The 27,592-nt window shown below is 51.4% G+C and overlaps 1 protein-coding gene across 6 annotated transcripts; it reads left to right on the plus strand.

Annotated features, from left to right (window-relative positions):
* CARM1 (coactivator associated arginine methyltransferase 1) lies at positions 1-25,015 on the plus strand. Of its 6 annotated transcripts, none has more exons than XM_069767128.1 (16): positions 5-149; positions 7,810-7,932; positions 8,902-9,008; positions 9,367-9,471; positions 9,544-9,654; positions 9,738-9,915; positions 15,964-16,054; positions 16,141-16,222; positions 16,346-16,431; positions 16,512-16,601; positions 16,849-16,986; positions 17,054-17,143; positions 17,225-17,337; positions 18,688-18,840; positions 23,045-23,113; positions 23,233-25,015. In XM_069767128.1, exons 1-16 carry the CDS (start codon positions 17-19, stop codon positions 23,367-23,369), a joined length of 1,806 nt encoding a protein of 601 aa, XP_069623229.1. In that variant the 5' UTR covers positions 5-16; the 3' UTR covers positions 23,370-25,015. The 6 variants fall into 6 exon arrangements, with proteins under 6 accessions (XP_069623234.1, XP_069623233.1, XP_069623229.1 ...); XM_069767130.1 differs by having other exon boundaries at positions 18,688-18,765; XM_069767129.1 differs by having other exon boundaries at positions 17,237-17,337.
* The last annotated feature ends 2,577 nt before the right edge of the window (positions 25,016-27,592 follow it).

Below are 27,592 nucleotides of genomic sequence, written 5' to 3' on the forward strand. Positions count from 1 at the left end.
GCCCGCCTCTGTAAAGATGGCGGCGGTGTCGGTGTTTCCCGGCGTGCGGCTCCTGAGTATCGGGGACGCGAACGGGGAGATCCAGAGACACGCGGAGCAGCGGGAGCTCCGGCTGGAGGCTCGGGAAGGGGAGATCGCGCTGTATAATGGTGAGTGTGACGCTGTGTGGCGCTGGCTCATTGTATGTGTGTGGTGCTGCACAATGGAGGCGGTGTATGGCGCCTCATACCTGTGATGGCCGCTGTCTGTCATCACATTCTGCCAGTATCGGCAGAGGACATGCTCATTTACCTGCAGTGTCCTCCATTATGGTCAGTGATAAATAGAAGCCGCCCGCCATCCCCTATGGGACAAAGCGAGCGCGGGGTCCACGATACCGGACCCCCAGAGTCACAGCCTGGTCATAAGTGGTTACCTGGGGGGTCGCGAGGTGTTAGACAGGCTCCGATCACATCCATGGGCCCCGCGTAATGTGGGATGGGGACGGAGAGGACCCCCATATATCAGCGCCCTCCAGAGAGGACCCCCATATATCACCGTTCTCCAGAGAGGACCCCCATATATCAGCGCCCTCCAGAGAGGACCCCCATATATCACCGCCCTCCAGAGAGGACCCCCATATATCACCGTTCTCCAGAGAGGACCCCCATATATCAGCGCCCTCCAGAGGGGACCCCCATATATCACCGCCCTCCAGAGAGGACCCCCGTATATCAGCGCCCTCCAGAGAGGACCCCCTTATATCAGCGCCCTCCAGAGAGGACCCCCGTATATCACCGTTCTCCAGAGAGGACCCCCATATATCAGCGCCCTCCAGAGAGGACCCCCATATATCACCGTTCTCCAGAGAGGACCCCCATATATCAGCGCCCTCCAGAGAGGACCCCCATATATCACCGCCCTCCAGAGAGGACCCCCATATATCACCGTTCTCCAGAGAGGACCCCCATATATCACCGCTCTCCAGAGAGGACCCCCGTATATCAGCGCCCTCCAGAGAGGACCCCCGTATATCAGCGCCCTCCAGAGAGGACCCCCATATATCAGCGCCCTCCAGAGAGGACCCCCATATATCAGCGCCCTCCAGAGAGGACCCCCGTATATCAGCGCCCTCCAGAGAGGACCCCCGTATATCAGCGCCCTCCAGAGAGGACCCCCGTATATCAGCGCCCTCCAGAGAGGACCCCCGTATATCAGCGCCCTCCAGAGAGGACCCCCATATATCAGCGCCCTCCAGAGAGGACCCCCATATATCAGCGCCCTCCAGAGAGGACCCCCGTATATCAGCGCCCTCCAGAGAGGACCCCCGTATATCAGCGCCCTCCAGAGAGGACCCCCGTATATCAGCGCCCTCCAGAGAGGACCCCCGTATATCAGCGCCCTCCAGAGAGGACCCCCATATATCAGCGCCCTCCAGAGAGGACCCCCATATATCAGCGCCCTCCAGAGAGGACCCCCGTATATCACCGTTCTCCAGAGAGGACCCCCGTATATCAGCGCCCTCCAGAGAGGACCCCCGTATATCAGCGCCCTCCAGAGAGGACCCCCATATATCACCGTTCTCCAGAGAGGACCCCCATATATCAGCGCCCTCCAGAGAGGACCCCCATATATCAGCGCCCTCCAGAGAGGACCCCAATATATCAGCGCCCTCCAGAGAGGACCCCCATATATCAGCGCCCTCCAGAGAGGACCCCCATATATCAGCGCCCTCCAGAGAGGACCCCCATATATCACCGTTCTCCAGAGAGGACCCCCATATATCACCGTTCTCCAGAGAGGACCCCCATATATCAGCGCCCTCCAGAGAGGACCCCCATATATCAGCGCCCTCCAGAGAGGACCCCCATATATCAGCGCCCTCCAGAGAGGACCCCCATATATCAGCGCCCTCCAGAGAGGACCCCCATATATCAGCGCCCTCCAGAGAGGACCCCCATATATCAGCGCCCTCCAGATAGGACCCCCATATATCAGCGCCCTCCAGAGAGGACCCCCATATATCAGCGCCCTCCAGAGAGGACCCCCATATATCAGCGCCCTCCAGAGAGGACCCCCATATATCAGCGCCCTCCAGAGAGGACCCCCATATATCAGCGCCCTCCAGAGAGGACCCCCATATATCACCGCCCTCCAGGGGGCTTCCAGAGCGGACCCCCATATATCACCGCCCTCCAGGGGGCTTCCAGAGCGGACCCCCATATATCACCGCCCTCCAGGGGGCTTCCAGAGCGGACCCCCATATATCCCCGCCCTCCGGGGGTCCTGCAGAGAGATGCTTGATGTCACCAGGACAGAGGGAGGACCCCCATGTGCTCGCCCCCTCGAGGGGGCCGTTGTCCCCTGTCCAGACCTGTCTTGTCCCATGGAGACTTTCTCCTACATTTCCGGGGCTACTCGGTAGAATTGAGTTCATTACATAAGATGTGCTAGAATTTGGGAAAGTGCAGAGTCCAGAGGGGCGTTTGGGGGGGTCTTTTAAAGGGAACCTGTCATGTAAAAAAAAACAAACAAACAGTATTAGCTTTCAGATTAACCCCATAACTGCAGGCTAATAGTTTTTTTCCTGGGCAGGTTCACTTTAAAGGAGCGTTATTGTCCCGGCAGGTGGGCTGTGAGCCCACCATAGCCTCTAGGCTGTCTGCCCGCCATAGCCTCTGGGCTGTCTGCCCGCCATAGCCTCTGGGCTGTCTGCCCGCCATAGCCTCTGGGCGGTCTGCCCGCCATAGCCTCTGGGCGGTCTGCCCGCCATAGCCTCTGGGCGGTCTGCCCGCCATAGCCTCTGGGCGGTCTGCCCGCCATAGCCTCTGGGCTGTCTGCCCGCCATAGCCTCTGGGCGGTCTGCCCGCCATAGCCTCTGGGCGGTCTGCCCGCCATAGCCTCTGGGCGGTCTGCCCGCCATAGCCTCTGGGCGGTCTGCCCGCCATAGCCTCTGGGCGGTCTGCCCGCCATAGCCTCTGGGCGGTCTGCCCGCCATAGCCTCTGGGCGGTCTGCCCGCCATAGCCTCTGGGCGGTCTGCCCGCCATAGCCTCTGGGCGGTCTGCCCGCCATAGCCTCTGGGCGGTCTGCCCGCCATAGCCTCTGGGCGGTCTGCCCGCCATAGCCTCTGGGCGGTCTGCCCGCCATAGCCTCTGGGCGGTCTGCCCGCCATAGCCTCTGGGCGGTCTGCCCGCCATAGCCTCTGGGCGGTCTGCCCGCCATAGCCTCTGGGCGGTCTGCCCGCCATAGCCTCTGGGCGGTCTGCCCGCCATAGCCTCTGGGCGGTCTGCCCGCCATAGCCTCTGGGCGGTCTGCCCGCCATAGCCTCTGGGCGGTCTGCCCGCCATAGCCTCTGGGCGGTCTGCCCGCCATAGCCTCTGGGCGGTCTGCCCGCCATAGCCTCTGGGCGGTCTGCCCGCCATAGCCTCTGGGCGGTCTGCCCGCCATAGCCTCTGGGCGGTCTGCCCGCCATAGCCTCTGGGCGGTCTGCCCGCCATAGCCTCTGGGCGGTCTGCCCGCCATAGCCTCTGGGCGGTCTGCCCGCCATAGCCTCTGGGCGGTCTGCCCGCCATAGCCTCTGGGCGGTCTGCCCGCCATAGCCTCTGGGCGGTCTGCCCGCCATAGCCTCTGGGCGGTCTGCCCGCCATAGCCTCTGGGCGGTCTGCCCGCCATAGCCTCTGGGCGGTCTGCCCGCCATAGCCTCTGGGCGGTCTGCCCGCCATAGCCTCTGGGCGGTCTGCCCGCCATAGCCTCTGGGCGGTCTGCCCGCCATAGCCTCTGGGCGGTCTGCCCGCCATAGCCTCTGGGCGGTCTGCCCGCCATAGCCTCTGGGCGGTCTGCCCGCCATAGCCTCTGGGCGGTCTGCCCGCCATAGCCTCTGGGCGGTCTGCCCGCCATAGCCTCTGGGCGGTCTGCCCGCCATAGCCTCTGGGCGGTCTGCCCGCCATAGCCTCTGGGCGGTCTGCCCGCCATAGCCTCTGGGCGGTCTGCCCGCCATAGCCTCTGGGCGGTCTGCCCGCCATAGCCTCTGGGCGGTCTGCCCGCCATAGCCTCTGGGCGGTCTGCCCGCCATAGCCTCTGGGCGGTCCGCCCGCCATAGCCTCTGGGCGGTCCGCCCGCCATAGCCTCTGGGCGGTCCGCCCGCCATAGCCTCTGGGCGGTCCGCCCGCCATAGCCTCTGGGCGGTCTGCCCGCCATAGCCTCTGGGCGGTCTGCCCGCCATAGCCTCTGGGCGGTCTGCCCGCCATAGCCTCTGGGCGGTCCGCCCGCCATAGCCTCTGGGCGGTCCGCCCGCCATAGCCTCTGGGCGGTCCGCCCGCCATAGCCTCTGGGCGGTCCGCCCGCCATAGCCTCTGGGCGGTCCGCCCGCCATAGCCTCTGGGCGGTCCGCCCGCCATAGCCTCTGGGCGGTCCGCCCGCCATAGCCTCTGGGCGGTCCGCCCGCCATAGCCTCTGGGCGGTCCGCCCGCCATAGCCTCTGGGCGGTCTGCCCGCCATAGCCTCTGGGCGGTCTGCCCGCCATAGCCTCTGGGCGGTCTGCCCGCCATAGCCTCTGGGCGGTCTGCCCGCCATAGCCTCTGGGCGGTCTGCCCGCCATAGCCTCTGGGCGGTCTGCCCGCCATAGCCTCTGGGCGGTCTGCCCGCCATAGCCTCTGGGCGGTCTGCCCGCCATAGCCTCTGGGCGGTCTGCCCGCCATAGCCTCTGGGCGGTCTGCCCGCCATAGCCTCTGGGCGGTCTGCCCGCCATAGCCTCTGGGCGGTCTGCCCGCCATAGCCTCTGGGCGGTCTGCCCGCCATAGCCTCTGGGCGGTCTGCCCGCCATAGCCTCTGGGCGGTCTGCCCGCCATAGCCTCTGGGCGGTCTGCCCGCCATAGCCTCTGGGCGGTCTGCCCGCCATAGCCTCTGGGCGGTCTGCCCGCCATAGCCTCTGGGCGGTCTGCCCGCCATAGCCTCTGGGCGGTCTGCCCGCCATAGCCTCTGGGCGGTCTGCCCGCCATAGCCTCTGGGCGGTCTGCCCGCCATAGCCTCTGGGCGGTCTGCCCGCCATAGCCTCTGGGCGGTCTGCCCGCCATAGCCTCTGGGCGGTCTGCCCGCCATAGCCTCTGGGCGGTCTGCCCGCCATAGCCTCTGGGCGGTCTGCCCGCCATAGCCTCTGGGCGGTCTGCCCGCCATAGCCTCTGGGCGGTCTGCCCGCCATAGCCTCTGGGCGGTCTGCCCGCCATAGCCTCTGGGCGGTCTGCCCGCCATAGCCTCTGGGCGGTCTGCCCGCCCATTGCTTGGCGTTTACAAGCGCAGATACATCAGGATGAGACGAGATTGGTGAGGTCAGGCGGAGGGTGGACGGCGGCTTAAAAGGTAATTCCCCAAAACAGCAAAACACATTAGTACTCGTATGCAAAGGATAGGGGGTAAGTTTCTGATCGCTGGTGGTGCGGCTGCTGAGACCATCGGGGGTCCCGAGATTGGGACCCCTAGAATGGGACTCAGTCTCTGCTCCACTCATGGGACTGCCGGAAATGGTGACCCCTGCAGGAAATCCCATGGGGGCCGAGCAGGCGCCATCTACAGAGCACTCAGGCCTCTTGTGGGGGATCCAAGGCCCCGGAGTCTGGACTCCCAGCAAGCGATTCCCTGCCCTACGGACTGAGGAGAAGGCCCCATACACCTTGGATAAAATTCAGTTGACCCTACCAAGGTCTGAGTGGATTGTGAGGAGCAATGCAGAGCGGTCTGGGTGGGGTGGGGGGCTTTGCAGAGCGGTCTGGGTGGGTGGGGGGGTGGCCTTTGCAGAGCGGTGTGGGTGGGGGGGTGGCCTTTGCAGAGCTGTCTGGGTGGGGGGCTTTGCAGAGTAGTCTGGGGGGGCTTTGCAGAGTAGTCTGGGGGGGCTTTGCAGAGTAGTCTGGGGGGGCTTTGCAGAGTAGTCTGGGGGGGCTTTGCAGAGTAGTCTGGGGGGGCTTTGCAGAGTAGTCTGGGGGGGCTTTGCAGAGTAGTCTGGGGGGGCTTTGCAGAGTAGTCTGGGGGGGCTTTGCAGAGTAGTCTGGGGGGGCTTTGCAGAGTAGTCTGGGGGGGCTTTGCAGAGTAGTCTGGGGGGGCTTTGCAGAGTAGTCTGGGGGGGCTTTGCAGAGTAGTCTGGGGGGGCTTTGCAGAGTAGTCTGGGGGGGCTTTGCAGAGTAGTCTGGGGGGGCTTTGCAGAGTAGTCTGGGGGGGCTTTGCAGAGAGGTGTGGGTGGGGGGGCTATGCAGAGCGGTCTGGGTGGGTGGGGGGGCTATGCAGAGCGGTCTGGGTGGGTGGGGGGGCTTTGCAGAGCGGTCTGGGTTGGTGGGTGGGCTGTGCAGAGCGGTCTGGGTTGGTGGGTGGGCTGTGCAGAGCGGTCTGGGTTGGTGGGTGGGCTGTGCAGAGCGGTCTGGGTGGGTCGCATAGAGAGTTGGCAGATGGTGAGTGTCTCTTGTGTGTGCTCAGCATTAGGATGCGCGACGTCAAGCCAAAAAAAAAAAACCTGAGACTTTGGGATTGATTACGGCCAAAACTGTTTGCAAGCGAGTGACCGTCCGGCCGCCGACCTTGTGCTCTATGATGGCAGTCGTGGGCAGCCAAAATATCCAAGGTTTGAGATTTTCACATGGTCTGACAACCATACTGACGGGCATCGCAGCCTCGCTCGTATGTTTCCAGGAGGAATATCGGAGGGGCCGCACGAGGTCCCGACAAGGCCGTCCTGAGGTGGGCCGGGATCCTGAGGTCGCCCCGAGATCCTGCGGTCGCCCCGAGAAGTTCTTTATTCCCCTCCTTTTTAGTGGTAGTTTTGCTGGTAAGTTCTCCAGGTCCAGACTCGCTCACTCCGCTGTATACCGGCGTATTTTCTGGCCCTTGTATTTGTCAGTGGGCCGCATTGTGGGTACATGAGGTTCGGGTCCCACCAAGAACTGCGGCCGTGAGGTGGGTGACTGCGGTGGTGTGAACGAGCCCTGAGAGCAGCTCCTCCATACTCTGATGGTTAGGGTGGCATCACCCCCTCCTGTACAGGGGCCCCTATAGTCCGCCGCTGTGGCCCCTGTCTTTGGGGGTCTCTACACACAATCCACCTGCTGTCTGAGTTCACTTCCTAACCTGCACCAATAGTAACACTCAGTAGGGACCCCGCTGCCTTTATGGGGGGCTGCATACACTGTACTAATGAGCGGTCCCATGTGCAGTCAGTAGTCATAAGTAGTAACGGAGCAGTAATCCTCCCATCATGGCCGCCATTGATTAGATGATGGCCTCACACCTACATCTGTTGTAGAACAGCCAATGTGACCCCCTCTTTCTCCCCCAGGCCTAAACCCTTGGAGACCCCTCTGCCGCTATTATCTGACCCCGGGCAGCCTTTATCAGGCTGCGTCAGGCCCGGGCCATTGTCCCCGCTCTGCAAAGCCCCGACATCGGGGAGGACTTGTAGGATGAGGAATGGAGCCTCATCCCATTGTCAGCAGCCTGGGGGTAGAGAGACCCCTTGCTGGGATTTTGTGGTGGTCTCACAAAAGGTTTCCTTTCGCCGTCCCCTCCCTGGGGACTAATGACTCTTTGGCCAAACCTATAAACCCAGCAGTGAGAATGAAGCCGCCATTGTGATGATAATGAGCCGAGGTTTTAATCTCAGCGGAGGGATGTGTGCCCTCGGAGCCGCCCATTACCTGCACAATGCCAGGCAGCCCTGTATGCAGCCAGCACGTGTGGGGGCACAATGCCCGGCGACCCCTATACACACGATTACTGTCCTATTGAAGGTGGTTGGGTACAGAAACTGTAGAACGCTCCTTTCCTTTATTTTTTTTTTTCGTCTCTTCCAGAAAATGTCTGCGTGTTCAAGTGCACAGTCGGTGCGGAGACAGAGTGCAGCCGTGTGGGGAAGCAATCCTTCATCGTCACCCTGGGCTGTAACAGCGTCCTGGTTCAGTTCGCCACCCCGGCAGGTGCGTCCTCTCCTCCCAACTCCCTTTTGCTCGGATTTACATTTCTGGCTCATAAATCACTAATTTCTGAATATTTCCATAATCCTTCCTGCAGAACCAGGCTGCGCCACCTAGTGGCCAGTTAGTAGGATGGAAGCAAAAGTGAGGGGGATCAGACCCTGTATATGCATCTGTGTATCATAGGCTTTGAGGGGGGACTGTTAGAAATTAGGAAAGCTCCTGATCCAACAGTGATCACCACACACCAGTGATCACCACCCCTACAGCACCACGCACCAGTGATCACCACCCCTACAGCACCACTCTCCAGTGATCACCACCCCTACAGCACCACACACCAGTGATCACCACCCCTACAGCACCACGCACCAGTGATCACCACCCCTACAGCACCACGCACCAGTGATCACCACCCCCTACAGCACCACGCACCAGTGATCACCACCCCCTACAGCACCACGCACCAGTCAGCACCACCCCCTACAGCACCACACACCAGTGATCACACCCTTACAGCACCACACACCAGTCAGCACCGCCCCTTACAGCACCATGCACCAATTAGCACCACCCCCTACAGCACCACGCATCGGTGAGCACCACCTCCTACAGCACCACGCATCGGTGAGCACCACCCCCTGCAGCACCACGCATCGGTGAGCACCAACCCCTGCAGCACCACGCATCGGTGAGCACCACCATGCCCCCGACAGCACCACGCACCGGTGATCGCCACCATGCCCCCTACAGCACCACGCACCGGTGATCACCACCCCCTACAGCACCACGCACCAGTGATCACCACCCCCTACAGCACCACGCATGAGTGATCACCACCCCCTACAACACAACGCACACCAGTGATCACCACCCCCTACAGCACCATGGCGCTTCCACTGATGACCATTTGTAGGATCCATACCGCCCTACCACATGTGCTCTCCTCACTCTCTCCTTATCTCCCTATAGACTTCTGTTCATTTTACAACATCATCAAGAACTGCCGGAGATCGTCTGGCGACAAAAGCGTATTCAGCGAGCGCACGGAGGAGTCCTCGGCGGTGCAGTACTTCCAGGTATTGTCCCATAGATAAGATGCACATTGATCAGTGTTAGATCCAGTAGGTTCCCGCTGCGGATCTTTAGTTTTCCATATGGCCAAGATAATACCGCACCCATCAGATCATACAATACTCCGTTATATGAAGCATCATGTGCCTGTGTTCACCCCTATAGCATAACGACGCACACGGGAATGGAGGACACAAGTGTTTGGGTTTAGTGACCGGTGGAGGTCCCAGATTATGTCATCACCTATGAGCAGAATGCCCCCTTAAAGGGTCACCTCCGAATAGTCGTCTGTGCCATATGGCTGGCATGTACCGGGGTCTGTACCCTCGTCATCCTTGTGATATCTCACGTCTTGTCTCGCAGTTCTACGGCTACCTGTCACAGCAGCAGAACATGATGCAAGATTACGTCAGAACCGGCACTTACCAACGAGCCATCCTGCAAAACCACACAGACTTCAGGGACAAGGTGAGCCGCGGCCGCCGGCCACAAGAGCGGACCCTCGCTTCCTGAATACGCTGACACTCTCCCCAATGTTAGGTCGTCTTGGATGTTGGCTGCGGTTCAGGGATCCTGTCCTTCTTTGCAGTTCAGGCTGGCGCTCGTAAGGTGTATGCTGTGGAAGCGAGCACCATGGCGCAGCACGCGGAGGTGAGCGGAGCGCAGGCGGGTACACAGGCAGCGTGCAGGAGTGATGGCGCCCGGCCGCATTATTAATCTTATGTCCATCACAGCTGCTGGTAAAGAGTAACAACCTGACTGATCGTATAATCGTCATCCCAGGGAAGGTGGAGGAAGTGTCTCTCCCAGAGCAGGTGGATATTATCATATCTGAGCCCATGGGATACATGCTCTTCAACGAGCGGATGCTGGAGAGTTATCTACATGCAAAGAAATTCCTTAAACCCAATGGTAAGATGCAAAGACCATCTCGGGGATATCTGCTACTACCTCCTCCTGTGTTCAAGAATATAACTACTATAATACTGCCCCTATGTACAAGAATATAACTACTATAATACTGCCCCTATGTACAAGAATATAACTACTATAATACTGCACCTATGTACAAGAATATCACTACTATAATACTGCTCCTATGTACAAGAATATAACTACTATAATACTGCTTATATGTACAAGAATATAACTACTATAATACTGCACCTATGTACAAGAATATAACTACTATAATACTGCTCCTATGTACAAGAATATAACTACTATAATACTGCTCCTATGTACAAGAATATAACTACTATAATACTGCTTATATGTACAAGAATATAACTACTATAATACTGCACCTATGTACAAGAATATAACTACTATAATACTGCACCTATGTACAAGAATATAACTACTATAATACTGCCCCTATGTACAAGAATATAACTACTATAATACTGCCCCTATGTACAGGGATATAACTACTATAATACTGCCCCTATGTACAGGGATATAACTACTATAATACTGCCCATTATGTACAGGGATATAACTACTATAATACTGCCCCTATGTACAAGAATATAACTAATACTGCCCCTATGTACAAGAATATAACTACTATAATACTGCCCCTATGTACAAGAATATAACTACTATAATACTGCCCCTATGTACAAGAATATAACTACTATAATACTGCCCCTATGTACAAGAATATAACTACTATAATACTGCCCCTATGTACAAGAATATAACTACTATAATACTGCCCCTATGTACAAGAATATAACTACTATAATACTGCCCCTATGTACAAGAATATAACTCCTATAATACTACTCCTATGTACAGGGATATAACTACTATAATACTGCTCCTATGTACAGGAATATATCTACTATAATACTGCCCCTTATGTACAAGACTATAACTACTATAATACTGCTCCTATGTACAAGAATATAACTACTATAATACTGCTCCTATGTACAGGAATATAACTACTATAATACTGCCCCCTATGTACAAGAATATAACTACTATAATACTGCCCCCTATGTACAAGACTATAACTACTATAATACTGCTCCTATGAACAATAATATAACTACCATAATACAGCCTTCTGTTATTATCTATTATAATAGCGCCATTTATTCCATGGCGCTTTACATGTGAGGAGGGGTATACATAGAAACAAGTACAATAATCTTGAACAATACAAGTCACAACTGGTACAGGAGGAGAGAGGATCCTGCCCGCGAAGGCTCAGAATCTACAAGGGATGGGTGAGGATACAGTAGGTGCGGGTAGAGCTGGTCATGCAGCGGTTTGGTCGATCGGTGGTTACTGCAGGTTGTAGGCTTGTCGGAAGAGGTATGTCTTCAGGTTCTTTTTGAAGGTTTCGATGGTAGACGAGAGTCTGATATGTTGTGGTAGAGAGTTCCAGAGTAGGGGTGATGCGCAAGAGAAATCTTGTATGCGATTGTGGGAAGAGGAGATAAGAGGGGAGTAGAGAAGGAGATCTTGTGAGGATTGGAGGTTGCGTGCAGATAAGTACCGGGAGACAAGGTCACAGATGTATGGAGGAGACAGGTTGTGGATGGCTTTGTATGTCATGGTTAGGCTTTTGTACTGGAGTCTCTGGGTAATGGGGAGCCAGTGAAGGGATTGACAGTGAGGGGAGAGGCCGGGGAATAGCGGGGGGACAGGTGGATTAGTCGGGCATCAGAGTTTAGAATAGATTGGAGGGGTGCAAGAGTGTTAGAGGGGAGGCCACAGAGCAGGAGGTTGCAGTAGTCAAGGCGGGAGATGATGAGGGCATGGACTAGGGTTTTTGGAGATTCTTGGTTGAGGAATGAACGGATCCGTGAAATATTTTTGAGTTGAAGTGGAAAGGGCTTGTATATGTGGTTTGAAGGAGAGATCAGTGTCAAGGATTACCCCGAGACAGCGAGCGTGTGTGACTGGGGAGAGTGGGCAGCCGTTTACTGTAATGGATAGGTTCATTGGGGGGGTCGTGTGAGATGGGGGGAAATTCTGTTTTGTCCATGTTAAGTTTCAGAAATCTAGCGGAGAAGAAGGATGAAATAGCGGATAGATATTGAGGGATTCTGGCTAGTAGGGAGGTGATATCTGGTCCAGAGATGTAGATCTGTGTGTCATCAGCGTAGAGGTGATACTGAAAACTGTGAGATTCTATGAGCTGTCCCAGGCCAAAGGTGTAAATGGAGAAGAGCAGGGTCCCAAGGACTAAACCATGTGGGACTCTGAAAGATAGAGGACGAGGTGAGGAGGCGGTGTGTGAGTGGGAGAAGCTGAATGTTCGGTCAGTTAGGTATGATGAGATCCAGGATAGGGCCAAGTCTGTGATACCAAGGGATGAGAGGGTCTGTAAATAATAGGGAATGGTCCACTGTGTCAAAGGCAGAGGACAGGTCCAGGAGGAGGAGGAGGATAGAGTAGTGTCGCTTGCTCTTGACGGTTAAGAGGTCATTGGTGACCTTAGTTAGGGCAGTTTCAGTGGAATGGTGTGACCGGAAGCCTGATTGTAAGCAGTCGAAAAGGGAGCAGGAAGATAGATGGGAGGACAGTTCAAGATGGATGTGTTGTTCCAGTAGTTTGGAGGCATAGGGTAGAAGGGATATAGGGCGATAGCTAGATACAGAGGATGGGTCAAGAGAGGGCTTTTTTGAGGATAGGTGTGATGGAGGCATGTTTAAAGCTTGAGGGGAAAACACCAGTTGTTAGCGATAGGTTGAAGAGATGGGTTAGAGTTGGGATGAAGACTGTGGCGAGGTTTGGGATGAAGTGGGAAGGGATCGGGTCAAGTGCACAGGTGGTGAGATCTGATCTTGAGAGTGGAGAGTTGATCTCCTGTAATGGTGGAGAAGTTGGTTTTGGAGGCGGAGGGCTGGGGAGGCGGGAGGAAGGGCTCTGGGTGTTGTTAACCAAAACTGTCTCTGATGTTCTCAATCTTCTGCTTGAAAAATGAGGCAAAGTCTTCAGCTGAGATGAGTGGGGAGGGAGGAGGTGCTGGGGGACGGAGGAGAGTGTTGAAGGTGTTGAATAACTGTTTAGGCTTGTGAGACAGGGAGGATATGAGAGATGAGAAGTAGGTTTGTTTACCTGTGGCGAGTGTGGTCTTGAAAGTGGTGAGGGACTGTTTGAATGTGATGAAGTGCTCGCTGGAGTGGGATCTTTTCTATCTCTGCTCTGCAGCCCTGGAAGCTTGCCTCAGTTCTTAGGTCAGGCTGGTGTGCCAGGGCTGTCTGTTGATTTTGTGAGCTTTGGTATGTGTGAGAGGGGCAGCAGATTCCAAAGCTGCAGCTATTGTGGTGTTATATAGAGCGGCAGCGTCATCCGCATTGTGTAGGGAACTTATATCTGTGAGAGGGAGGAAGGATTCAGAGAATGAATGCAGATCAAGGTGTTTAAGATTTCTGCGAGGGTGTGCAAGTTTGTGGGGTGGGGATTGTAGACAAGGAGTGGAGAGGGAAGAGAATGTGAGTAGATTGTGGTCAGAAAGAGGAAGAGGTGAGTTAGAGAGGTTACATAGGGAGCAGTGGCGGGTGAAGATGAGGTCCAGTGTGTGATCATCTTTGTGAGTGGCTGCAGAAGACCATTGAGTGAGGCTGAAGGAGGAAGTGAGGGATAGAAGTTTAGTGGCAGCTGAGAGGGAAGTCTCAATGGGGATGTTGAAGTTGCCCATTATGATAGTGGGGATGTCCGTGGAAAGGAAATTAAGTAGCCAGGTGGTGAAGTGGTCAAAGAAGGTGGTGGCTGGCCCTGTAGGGCGTTAAATGACAGCCAGTTGGAGGTTGGTGGGGGCATAGATGCGCACAGAGTGCACCTAAAGGAAGGGAGGATAACAGAGGGTGGCAGTGGGATTGGGGTGAAGGAGCAGTTATCTGACAGGAGAAAACCAACTCCTCCGCCATGCTTGCTGCTGGGGTGGGGTGTGTGAGAAGGGTGGAAGCCACCATAGGAAAGTGCAGCAGGAGAGGCTGTGTCAGAAGGGGTGAGCCAGGTTTCGGTGATGGCGAGGAAGGAAAGTTTGGTAGTAACAAAAAGATTGTGGATGTAGGAAAGCTTGTTGCAGACAGAGCGAGCGTTCTACAGAGCTCCTGTTAGTGGGACTGGGGAAGCGGGGGCTGGGTGAATGGGTATAAGGTTAGAGAGGTTAGGGAAATTTGTGATAGAGCGTGGATGGGAGGAAGAACTGACTGTGGAAATGTGGTGAGGAGGACCAGGGTTTGGAGAGAGATTACCACCAGTGAGAAGGAGCAGAGAAAGTGTTAGCAGGTGGGGAGCAGGAGAGGGCATGAGGTGGCTGTCTGTGCTTGGAGACAGAGGATTGTATGTTGAGGATCAGTTCTGAGGAGGAGGTGAGATGGATGGGGAGGATTGAAGAGATGAACAGCTCTTTACTAGGAGTAGGGATTAGGGGAGTTTGCAGAAAGTGAAGGATTATAGGGGTGAAAGTCAAAACAAACAGAAACATTGTTTACAGTGACTGTGTCCAGTTACCTTCAGTTCCCTTTTGGTTCAATTCTGGTTTTAATTCTAAAATTAAAATTCACACTTCTAGGACACACTTAGAGGAATCACACAGCAGACTAAAGTCATTGCAGACTTAATAGAAGTACAACTAAGTGCATTCAGGTGTGAAGCTGAGAGGAGTGGTCTCTGCTCATCTTCGTCAGGAAAGATATTTATCTTGGTACCGTGTTACCCAGTAGATAGAAAAATATTTAGAATTGAGAGTCCTCAGTGGTTGATCTTTTAATGGCTAACTGAAAAGATGGTAACAAATTGCAAGCTTTCGAGACTACACAGGTCTCTTCATCAGGCAAGACGTTGTAGTCTCGAAAGCTTGCAATTTGTTACCATCTTCTCAGTTAGCCATTAAAAGGTATAAACCACTGAGGACTCTCAATTCTAAATATTTTTCCATCTTGGTCAGAGAATTAAGGGTGGACCAGATGCATACAATCAAGCATTGAGTAAACAAGGGTCATAATAACACAGGGTAAGCTGGGGTTAGCTGAAAGGCATACCATGTGAAAGCTAGGAGCAGAGGAAAGTCTGTGTGGAAAGTTGGGTGATGTTCTATGTGCACTTCATAGACAGACAAGGTAGGAGAGCTGGGTGCATTAACATACCTGTAGGAAGAATAGACATGCTGGTTAGAGTGCGATGGTGGCAGATAGCAGGGCACAGTCTGTATACATCCTTCTGGTTTTAATTCTAAATTAATCTTCACACTTCTAGGACACACTTCTAGGAATCACACTGCAGACTAATATATGCACAAGAATATAACTCCTATAATACTGCCCCTATGTGCAAGAATATAACTACTATAATACTGCTCCTATGTACAAGAATATAACTACTATAATACTGCCCCTATGTACAAGAATATAACTACTATAATACTGCCCCTATGTACAAGAATATAACTACTATAATACTGCTCCTATGTACAAGAATATAACTACTATAATACTGCCCCTATGTGCAAGAATATAACTACTATAATACTGCTCCTATGTACAAGAATATAACTACTATAATACTGCCCCTATGTACAAGAATATAACTACTATAATACTGCTCCTATGTACAAGAATATAACTACTATAATACTGCTCCTATGTACAAGAATATAACTACTATAATACTGCCCCTATGTACAAGAATATAACTACTATAATACTGCCCCTATGTACAAGAATATAACTACTATAATACTGCCCCCTATGTACAAGAATATAACTACTATAATGCTCCTATGTACAAGAATATAACTTCTATAATACTGCCCCCTATGTACAACAATATAACTACTATAATACTGCCCCCTATGTACAAGAATATAACTACTATAATACTGCCCCCTATGTACAACAATATAACTACTATAATACTGCCCCCTATGTACAAGAATATAACTACTATGATACGTCGGTCACTGAGTTTTGGGGTTTTCTGACCCTCCTCCAGGTAATATGTTCCCTACGATCGGAGACGTTCACCTGGCGCCATTTACAGATGAGCAGCTCTACATGGAACAGTTTACAAAAGCCAATTTCTGGTGAGTTTTCTGCCCCTTTTGCAGTAATTTTTGGCTGTAGCCTTATGACATATCCCAAAACAGCTGCTTCTTACCCTTGTGTGCAGGTATCAACCATCTTTCCACGGTGTGGACCTCTCGGCTCTGCGTGGAGCTGCAGTGGACGAGTACTTTAAGCAGCCGGTTGTCGTAAGTGATGCAGCTGGCTCACGGTTGTGGCTGGCGCGGCTCGCGGTCGTGGCTGGCGCGGCTCGCGGTTGTGGCTGGCTTTCTATCCCCCATTGACTGCGTTTTCTCCCCGCTCCTCTGCAGGACACCTTTGATATTAGAATCCTGATGGCCAAATCTGTAAAATATACAGTGAATTTCTTGGATGCCAAAGAGACGGATTTGCACAGGTAAAGTGTGCTGTGGTGACGCCGGCACTGGTTGGGACTGGTGATAATGGTGGGCGGTATTTAATGTGTTTCCCCCTCAGGATAGAGATCCCCTTCTCCTTCCACATGATGCACTCCGGCCTGGTGCACGGCTTGGCCTTCTGGTTCGATGTGGCTTTCATTGGATCCATGTAAGTAAACGCAGCAAGGAGGAAACTTCTCTTTACGTCCCCGCAGCGATCGTGTGTCGCCGTCTTTTCACGTCACCCCTGCGGCCAGTCGCTGAAGCTTTGTGGTGATTCAGAGCTTTGCGGTAGAACTTCTGGCGGCGTTTATATAGTTTGCCCAAATTTTCTAACAGGACGTGTAAGATTTAGGTTGAAATTGTGTCCTCCTATGGCTCCGTTCAGTGCTTGCTTCTCTTCCTCTTCCCTGTAGAATGACAGTTTGGCTGTCCACGGCCCCCACCGAGCCCCTCACCCATTGGTACCAGGTGCGCTGCCTCCTGCAGTCCCCGCTCTTCACCAAAGCTGGAGATACTCTGTCAGGAACAGTTATGCTCATCGCTAATAAGAGGTAGGAGAGTCCGTCACACCCGGCGTTCCGTTTCATGGCCGCCTTTAACGCCTCTTCTTCCTTGCAGGCAGAGCTATGATATCAGTATTGTTGCTCAGGTGGATCAGACTGGATCCAAATCAAGTAATCTGCTGGATCTGAAGAACCCCTTCTTTAGGTTGGTGCCTGCGTCCGCCCCCCCCTTATTCTGCTCTCTGTCTACTCTGCAGTGGAGTAGTTGTTCGCCTCTATTTTGCAGGTACACCGGCAGCACGCCGTCTCCTCCGCCCGGCTCACACTACTCGTCCCCTTCCGAGAACATGTGGAATACGGGTGGGGCCTACACTATGAACACAGGGATGGGCATGGGAGGTAAGTGATTATGGGGGGCTCTTCCTTCCCACTAGAAGGTTGCATATGGCCCGCTTGCATCTGCGTCAGCCCATTCTGTTCCGTCGATAGGTGCACAACTTGCAGGCACCTGACGGGACTTTATCAGCACCTCTTGATGAGGTAGTCAGTGGCACCATGATCTCTGGGACCTCCACCGAATCCTGAGCATGAAGGAGACATGCTACACGGCCCCTCTCTGCAGTGCCATTCACATCAACAGAGTTTGAAGCCATGCTGTAGAGTGGATTCAGTGCAGTAGTCCCTTTATTCTCAGCATCGATGGGTCAGAACCCTAGTAATCATTAAAGGGTTAATCCAACATTGTAGGTGGTCACCCTCTTGCTGGGTACATCAAACCTTATCCCAAGTACTGGAACCCCTAGCAATCACAAGAACAAGAATCCAAAGATTACAGAGTATCGGTGTTCTGATCCGGAATGTTCAAGCCCCAGTCTCCTGATAGATCGGTATCGGCTACTTATCACCTGGCCAGTGCAATGTTACGATTAACTCTGTATATGAATAACTGGAGAAATATAGGGAGTAGAACGGCACTAGAGTCGAGCATATCCAAACAGTCAGAACTATTGGCGGACAGCTGTGTATTCAGGCGCCACAATCACTGAGGGAACTGGTGCTCTGCATAAATGTCCAACAAGAAATCCATGAGCAGTAGAGAAGAAAATGAAAATATGCGGCACTCACCCCAGAATAACTGTGAAGATTATGGTCTTTATTGGAGAAAAATAAAGATTACATCCGTCAGGACATCAGGTATATACGAGGGTGCGGTATAGGAGCTCATTTTCTTCTCTACTGCTCATTAACTCTGAATATGTTTATTGCCGCCTCTGCAGTTGGATAGAGCTTGTAAAAACGAGCACTTTTGTAATTTACCGCTTTTTAAAATTCTCAACCGTTCTTCAGATATTAACGCTTATTTGTAGCTCGTTGCCTAGGAGACCAGCCACCGCTGCTTACAAAAGCTCAATAGAAAGGATCTCGCAAGCACTGCTCATGGTTTGATGTCTAGCGGCAGTAGTCGGTCTCTAAGGCAACTAGCTATAAACAACAAAAAAGTGTTTATCTCAAGAACGGCTGAGAATTTTAGTATGCAGTAAATTGCAAAAGTGCTCGTAATTACAAGCGCTGTCCAACTGTGCCACTTTCTGAAGGTGCGGTATTAACACTTCAGGTGATATCCTAGTAATATAGCATGACTTAAATGTAATTTCCTTAGTAATGCACATTAAAATTGACAAGTGTTGCCATGTCAGTGGCGTTGACTTGTGTGATCACTGACTTGCCTCTGTTTCCTCCTCCCGTCAGGAATGCCCACGGCGTACGATCTCAGCAGTGTTATAGCTGGAAGCTCAGGCATCAGTCACAGTAACCTCATCCCTCTAGGTGAGCAGCCAGCAGTCGCGTGTACTCCTGCATCTCTGCGCCCGGAGCCCCAAGACCTGACACACGGAAACGCCAGTAATACTACAACCTCCATTCTCTCATAATTACCCCTCCCCTCATTTGCAGCAGCTTTTTTTTAATGTTTGTTTTTTTTATTTTTTTTCTTAAAAGTTCCATAGGTGTCTTTTTGCTGCATGTCAGTCAAGGGATAATTTATGCCAAACTCTAAATTTAACAGTCCTTAATATGACTAAACACTCCCACCCCACCTTTCCACTTCATCAGCCATTAAATTGGGCCACCACCTCTCGGGAGCATTTAACCATTACCATCATGTGGTCCATCAGCCATGGAAGTGGAGAAAAAATCCAGGACTTTACCTCTGTATTAACCTGTGACCTAATGTAATGTCCTTATTGGAAGTGGGACCTCAGGTGACACTGCTGAAAACTGAAGGGGGGCAAAGGGACTAATGGGGTACAGCGATGGGGTCCACACTAGTCCCAGTAATGACATTGCATTTGTGATCTGATTTCCTTCACTAAACTTACATTATGGAAATGACTGATTAATAACACAAGGTGAAACGCCAAATGATGGCGCCGATGCCATTAGTCAGCCGGGCAGCATTACTGTGCCAAGACAAACGGGTCTGACAGGTTAGTGTAAGTGCTCTGCCCAGAAACCGCTGGCATTAGCGTGCTTGCTGGGCGTCATGTAGAAGATTGATACCTAAGTTCTTTGTCTTATTAATCAGATATTTGGGTAAAAAAAAATCCTCTAAAAGTGGATGGCCATCTTTGAACACAATCTACATAATAGTTCTGCTGCTTGTGGGAAACGATCAACAATCCTGCGGTAATGCAAATAACTTTGCTCAGGGGTTGAGGGTTTCTGATTTAGATTACTATGAAGGTGATCCCAAGAAGGGGAAGGGAGACAGTGAGCAAGAAGGGGAATACTTGGGAAATTTCACCAATGAAACCTGCAAAATGTTACATGCAGCTCTATATCAAAGTGAGTCATAACTCTAAACCAGCAGTGTATGGCTGTAGTGGCTGTATCGGCAGAATAGGGAGGGCAGCTCTGGGGTATAATACAGGATGTAACTCAGGATTAGTAATGTATGTACACAGTGACTGCACCAGCAGAATAGTGAGTGCAGCTCTGGGGTATAATACAGGATGTAACTCAGGATCAGTAATGTAATGTATGTACACAGTGACTGCACTAGCAGAATAGTGAGTGCAGCTCTGGGGTATAATACAGGATGTAACTCAGGATCAGTAATGTAATGTATGTACACAGTGACTGCACCAGCAGAATAGTGAGTGCAGCTCTGGGGTATAATACAGGATGTAACTCAGGATCAGTAATGTAATGTATGTACACAGTGACCGCACCAGCAGAATAGTGAGTGCAGCTCTGGGGTATAATACAGGATGTGACGCAGGATCAGTAATGTGTGTACACAGTGACTGCACCAACAGAATAGTGAGTGCAGCTCTGGGGTATAATACAGGATGTAACGCAGGATATGTAATGTATGTACACAGTGACTGCACCAGCAGAATAGTGAGTGCAGCTCTGGGGTATAATACAGGATGTAACTCTGGATCAGTAATGTATGTACACAGTGACTGCACCAGCAGAATAGTGAGTGCAGCTCTGGGGTATAATACAGGATGTGACGCAGGATCAGTAATGTGTGTACACAGTGACTGCACCAACAGAATAGTGAGTGCAGCTCTGGGGTATAATACAGGATGTAACGCAGGATATGTAATGTATGTACACAGTGACTGCACCAGCAGAATAGTGAGTGCAGCTCTGGGGTATAATACAGGATGTAACTCAGGATCAGTAATGTAATGTATGTACACAGTGACTGCACCAGCAGAATAGTGAGTGCAGCTCTGGGGTATAATACAGGATGTAACTCTGGATCAGTAATGTATGTACACAGTGACTGCACCAGCAGAATAGTGAGTGCAGCTCTGGGGTATAATACAGGATGTAACGCAGGATATGTAATGTATGTACACAGTGACTGCACCAGCAGAATAGTGAGTGCAGCTCTGGGGTATAATACAGGATGTAACGCAGGATATGTAATGTATGTACACAGTGACTGCACCAGCAGAATAGTGAGTGCAGCTCTGGGGTATAATACAGGATGTAACTCAGGATATGTAATGTATGTACACAGTGACTGCACCAGCAGAATAGTGAGTGCAGCTCTGGGGTATAATACAGGTTGTAACTCAGGATCAGTAATGTAAATCACATTGGTGTTCAAAGAAGAGCACTCACTTCTGATCCCTCTACTAATCAGCATTAGAATAATCTACCATACCTGATAATGGCATCTTGCCGGAGTCATTAGGCTCTTGGAGCCTCCGGAGTTCTTCCAGTTGCCTCTCTTCTACCCTCTTCTGTACTCTGGGTCAGTTTTCGCTTCTCCCCTTAGATTAGGTCAGTAGTTGTCTGAGGAGGATTGGAGGCTTCATGGAACACACAGACTGTCTAAAAGATCTGCCCCAGGATGATGCATGGCTGCTTTCTTTCAGAGAGCGCCACACTTGTCTGTGGGTGGTGCCTGGTATTGCTGCTCCATGGAAGTCGATCAGTCTGAGCTGCAAAACCATACACACCCTGTAGCCATGATTTTCCTGTTCTGCTTCTTGTAAAGTTGCATGTTCATTCACCAGCTGATCCATCCGTCACCTGCATTACCGGCATCACCCAGGTCCTGCGGTCTCCAGGCCTCTCTGGTGACCGCAGGGCATCTCACCCCTATAGACTGACTCGCTAACCACATCACTGACCCTTCATTTGTGACCAGACTAACAATGGAAATAATTGTATATAAGCCCGGTGGTGGCTTATAGCCTGTGTATTCTGCTGCACGGGATCAATTGTTCCTGGTGATTTTGTACAGAGGTTCTCCGGTGTTATCTCCCTAAGTGGCTCTTGCCAGAGGTTTCCCAGTGGAATCTCCCTTTAAAGGGAACCTGTTGTCTAATTTTTGCTGCCCAAATCTGGTTTTCGAGAAAATGTACTGTAAGGACCAGTCCGGCGCCCGCAGCTGGAGCCGGGACCAGTCCGGGTGTCAGACCTCATTTAAAGGGGAACTGTCGGCAGGTTTCTGCCAAGTAATTTGAGAACATCATGAATCTGGGGCAGATGCCTGGATCCCTGTGATGTGATCAGAATGCTGATCTGTGTGTAACCCCGCCCACACCACTGATTGGCAGCTTACTGTGTACACTGCAATGATAACTGCCAATAAGCTGTGGAGGGCGGAGTTACACAGCAGGAGGACTAGGAAGCACAAGACATCTAGTCCTGCAGTAGTTCTGAAAACTCAACACACAGCCTAGTAAGTATCACATGGCTGGAATCAGGCACTCAGCCCCTACACAGTGCTCTCAGGTTACATAGCCAACACAGGCTGTCAGATTCCCTGTTATAACCTCTGTGAGGAGTAGCTGACATACTGTCAGAATGGGAATATTTCACCTTGAGAACCTCTTAGGTACCGGGGGATATCTAATTGTTCAACACTTTTTTTTTTTATTTGTGAATATTTTTTTTTTACCGTTTTGTAGTTAGGAATATTATGGGGTGATAATGATTTGGGGACACGTCTTCCTTCTGATATATGACAGGTATTCACCCACCGTCATGGCAGGTTGGTAGTGTTGGACTTCCCGGTAGACTGGGCTTAACACATAAGGACTAGTGATGAGTGAACGTGTTTGGATAAGGTGTTATCTGAGCATGCTCGGGTGCTAATCGAGTGACTTCGGCATGCTTGAATACTATGTTCGAGTTCCCATGGCTGTTCGACAGCTGTAATGCATGTGGAGATAGCATTAGGCATGTGTATGCACCTTTCAAACAGCTGCGGGGACTTGACATATTATTCGAGCACACCGGAGTCACTGTTGGCACCCGAGCATGCTCAGATAACACCTTGTCCGAGCACGTTGGCTCATCACTAGCAAGGACGTTGCAGGGTTGTCCTGCGTGCACTCATCGGAGGTGATGTAGTGACGTCTGTACACACATGTGCCCGGGATGTCATCTGTGCCGCTGCGGTTGTGAATGGTGCTGGACAGCTCGCTGCTCCTGTGGCACTGTGCCAGTCTGTGGTCCGATTTCAGGACCATGCTGCATTAATGCAGCCCTTTACACTGTCATGGTATTGTGGGGGAAATGTGTGTCCTATAACCTTCCCATCTCCATCCCCACCTCCTCCCCCGTTTCCTTGCAGCTAACACAGGAATCGTTAATCACACCCACTCCAGAATGGGATCTATCATGAGCACAGGGATTGTTCAAGGTGAGGTCCTGCCCCTGACATACCCCCCACTTTTTTATGGTCTCTGCATCATCCTGTCAATGTAACAACTGCTTGTTTTCTTTTTTCTTTCTTTTTTTTTTTTCCCCCTCTACCCTTAGGATCGGCCTCCGGACAAGCTGGATCCAACTCCTCCACCTACTACCCAGTCAACAACCAATTCACCATGGGCGGCCCGGCCATCTCTATGGCATCCCCTATGTCTATTAACACCAACACAATGCATTATGGGAGTTAAAATTTGCTTGCCCAGTCCCCAAACCACCCGTCGCCCGTCCTACCTCTCGCCCCCCACCGCCCCTTTCTAAGCCAACAGCAACAGGATACCAAATGGTGCAGAGACGTCTCTGCTGCTCCTCCTCTTCCCCTGACATCTGCAGGTTTTTTTTTGCTCATATCTTGGAGCAGGATGCTGACAATGAACTTGTACGTTTTTTTTTTTTTCTTTTTAAGTACTTTCAATAAAATCTCACGCGGTGTCATAAGAAGATGGGCAAGTGAAGACTCGGGGGCAATCGTGTACCATGCTTGGGTGTCATAACGGTGCCCGCTGTCGGACCCTCCTGCGTTGATTTGCTCTGAAGGGGGTGAGAGACGTTCAGCACCACTTTTGCCTGTTTCTCACGGGGTGGGGAGTGTTATTTTTACTTGCAGCTGGTATTTTTCAATTTTTTTTTTTTTTATCCTACACCCCTTCCTCTAGATTTGCGGTAATCTCGTCGTCGGGGTGGAGTATAAAACTACCCTAAATTTTACATCACTACACCTGTGCATGGCTCCTCGTCTCGGGCAGCTAAGAAGAGATGGAAGCCCCTCGTCTTATACTTCACACCTGTGATTTCCCCCCCCCTCCCCCCCTACTATCAAATTGGTCAGCCAACTGGTGGTCCGCCTGTGATCGGACGACGTAGAAGGGTGTGGACATTCCCTCGTGGTGCTTTATTGGGACTGGACCCTGGACGGATCTGACTACCGGCATAGAGCTTTGTATCGGCATGCGTATATAGTTCGGAGAGTGTACTGTTAATGGTGTAGTTTGTGAAAGGAAAGGGGGCGGGTGGGGGTACGGAGGTCATATGTAAAAGCCTTTATTTTTTTTATTTTTTTTTTTTTTGCTTCCTCTATCAGCGGACGGAGATGGAGTCTGAACTTTCTCTAGTTGGAAGAATTTCTTTCTTTTTTTGGCCACTTCACTCTCCCCCAACGTCAGTATTTCCAACGACGCAGGTTCCCATTGTAGGCCGTTTATTGTCTAGATTCTGGACCGGATCAGGTTCGGGGATGAAGAACTGTTACAAGCTTACGTTAGGGGTTAAAGAGCGGCTTTCTGGAGAGGCGGCAGCCATCGATCCTGGGGTGTGTGCAAAATGTGAATCTCGCTGGACTGGACCGTCTCGGTAGTCTCCTCACTTTCCGTTACGCTGGACTCTGCGCAGTCTCCCATCCTCTCCTACCTCTGTTTCCTCCAAAGTGGTTGAAGCACGTCCTGAATGCGTCCGTCCCTGCATCATGTGTGCAACTTTGTTTTTTTTTTTTGTTTGTTTTTTTAATACCCCCGCTGGAAGTGCTCGGCTTTTTCTACATTGATTACTTCTAGTATTCGGGGGCAGGCCGACACGTCCGTGATCTGGTTAGTATCCTCAGGTTTCTTTTCCTCATCTATTTTAGTTTTTTTTTTGTCTGTCGCCTTATACACCCCTTCCCCCCGTTATGTGTAACCTGTCATTTGTCTATGTCCTCTGTGGGATGGCAGACTGTCGTATTGGAATGGCTTTTCAGAGGTAATGTCTGAAGACACATAGGAAACCATTGCTGACACAGCTCTGCTGGTCTTATTCTGCCTGTAGTGTTCAATAAAGTTGGGAGGGATTTTTTTTTTTTTTTGAAATGTGTATTTTAATTTTTATATATAGATTCTTTTTAATTTTCTAGTATTTACAGTGCTGGGTAAAAGTTTAGAGGCGCCTGTTCTTCCTTTTGGTTTCCTTTTTTCTTATTGAAATGTGCACATTTAAAATCAGACTGAAGGCAGCAAAACCACAAAGGAAAATGTGGAGATAGAGTGAAGAAACCAAACCCGAATCTGTTACACATTAGATGTTTAATTGTTCTTCCTCTATATTTTGCTATCAACTTTACACTAGTGTTGAGCGGACGTGTTTGGATAAGGTGTTATCTGAGCATGCTCGTGTGCTAACCAAGTGACTTCGGCGTGCTCGAATAATATGCTCGAGTCCCTGTAAGCAGTTACAGGGATGCAGAGCAAGAATTATGGAATAGCACAACAGTCCTATTATTAAACTTCATTTATCGTGACTTCTCTGCTCCTCAGTCGCATATAGTCTGATGAGTTGAAATACCGGCATCGGCCGGAACTGTGTCTTAAGGCGTAACCCGCCAACACTCGATTTAGCTTCTGGCGGCAATGGGCGGTCACCGGTTTTGCCCATTAGGCCCCTGGTCCATTAATCTGTAAAGCCAGGGTGGGAAGTGCCGTAGAAGTCTCTATCCGATGCGTGCTCCATTACACGCCTGTCAGTGGGGGGGAACACATCTCACAATCCTGCACCTGGCACTCTCTTCTCAACACAAGCACATCACACTGCTCCACTGAGCGCCTGTCACTCTGCACGCTCACTGACTCTGAGAACCTCCGGTAACCTCTGATGGGTCTCTGCTCTGCGCCACCTCTCGCTCTGCAGCGTGCGGGACAAGTCCCTCTCTTCTCTGTCGGCGGGAAATTTCTCTCCTCCCGCGCTTCCTGCTCTCTCCGGTCTCGTCACGCCCCCTCTCATGAAGTCATGGGTCCTGTCCGGTTCCCCATTCCTTCTCTCCGAGAACACTGGACGCAGCCTTGACAGTTCTGGACCTGGCCTTGCCCAGATATCTGCAGCCCAGTCTTCCTGCTTGCACTCCCGCCCTCCTTGAGCTCGCCATTCCACGGGCGAGAGTTCCTTAAGCAGACGCTCACATTCTTCCACTCCTTGAGTAATTCGTTGCCAAATAAATTGGTTTTGTCCATAACGAGTGGGAGGTACTCCAGCCGTCCCCTCCGACCGGCGTAATTCAGGTTGACAGGAGTCGAGAAAATATTTTAATCCAATGAATCTGCCATCTCTGTTGCTTCGGACCTGGTCTCTTCCCAGGGACTGGTGGATGGTGAATTATTCAAGTCTGGGGCTGAGGCAAGTATCTCCTCATCAGTCGAGAACTGGTGAAGTGGGTGCCTCAGCAACGTCCAACACACTCTCCTTTCTCAGGACTCTGTGACAGATAAGGCCTTAACATACGACAATGAACTGTTCGAGTAGGCGCTCCTTCTTCCCGTTCGGATTGAACTTGGTACACCGGCCTGTCAGCGTTTCACTCGATGCGGGGTCTTTTCACATAGATGTTCCAGCTTTCCCCGGCCCGCTCGTCTCAGATCAACATTCAATATCCTGCCCTTAGAGCTGTCACTCGCATATGTGTTGCTTCATGGTGCTGGAGTTCTCTGAACTTCGTCTGTACCAGCCTACGAAGAGTTTGTAGCCGATGTCTATGTTCTCGTACCCAGGAAGTCCTCCCCCATCCGCGGGTAGTCTATCTTCTTCTAATGTTCGGATCATCTGAATCAATGTTCGATTGAAACGTTGCAGGCTCCATTCTCCTGAGGATAATAGGATAATTGTTCTCAATCCAGAACAAACTATGTAACTCCTCCATCACTCGACCTTGGAAGCAAGCGCCATGGGATTCAAGCTTGAGGAGGCTAATTTGCATATTCCAGGTGCCTTCTGGGAAAAGCGAAGAGTCTCCCTAAGCTAGAAGATCGTTGGGTACAGCCGGGACCAGCTGCTTGGAAAGAATCACCAAACCAGGGATTCAAGCTTGAGGAGGCTAATTTGCATATTCCAGGTGCCTTCTGGGAAAAGCGAAGAGTCTCCCTAAGCTAGAAGATCGTTGGGTACAACCGGGACCAGCTGCTTGGAAAGAATCACCAAACCGCGCGCCGAATTTTTGCCTGTAGGACATTATTGCAAGAGAGCTTGGCTGAGTAGATTACACAAGAAGGAAAACACACAGCAAGTCAGCAGGATCTAGGAGCAACATGGCAAATGTGACAACCTACATGGTGAGCTGCAGCATGTGCTACATGTTCACAGATCGACCAGAAGAAGAATTAAATTTCACCTGTCAGAAGTGTAGACTAGTGGCCCTTTTAGAAGAAAAGGTGCGGGGTCTGGAAGAAAGAATAGCAACTTTGAAACTCATCAAAGAGAATGAAGACTTTCTAGACAGAACAGAAGCATCTCTACTGGTCACAGAAGGTGAAAAAAGTGTCAGAGAACCTCCAAAAGCAGATGAGTGGAAGCATGTGACCAAAAGAAGCAAGAAGACGATGGAGAAATCACCAACCACACAACTGAAGAACCGATATCAAATCTTTGTAGAGGATGAAGATGGCACACCTAAGGATGA

Source organism: Ranitomeya imitator, chromosome 4 (assembly GCF_032444005.1).
Source record: "Ranitomeya imitator isolate aRanImi1 chromosome 4, aRanImi1.pri, whole genome shotgun sequence".
Classification (NCBI taxonomy): Eukaryota; Metazoa; Chordata; class Amphibia; order Anura; family Dendrobatidae; genus Ranitomeya; species Ranitomeya imitator.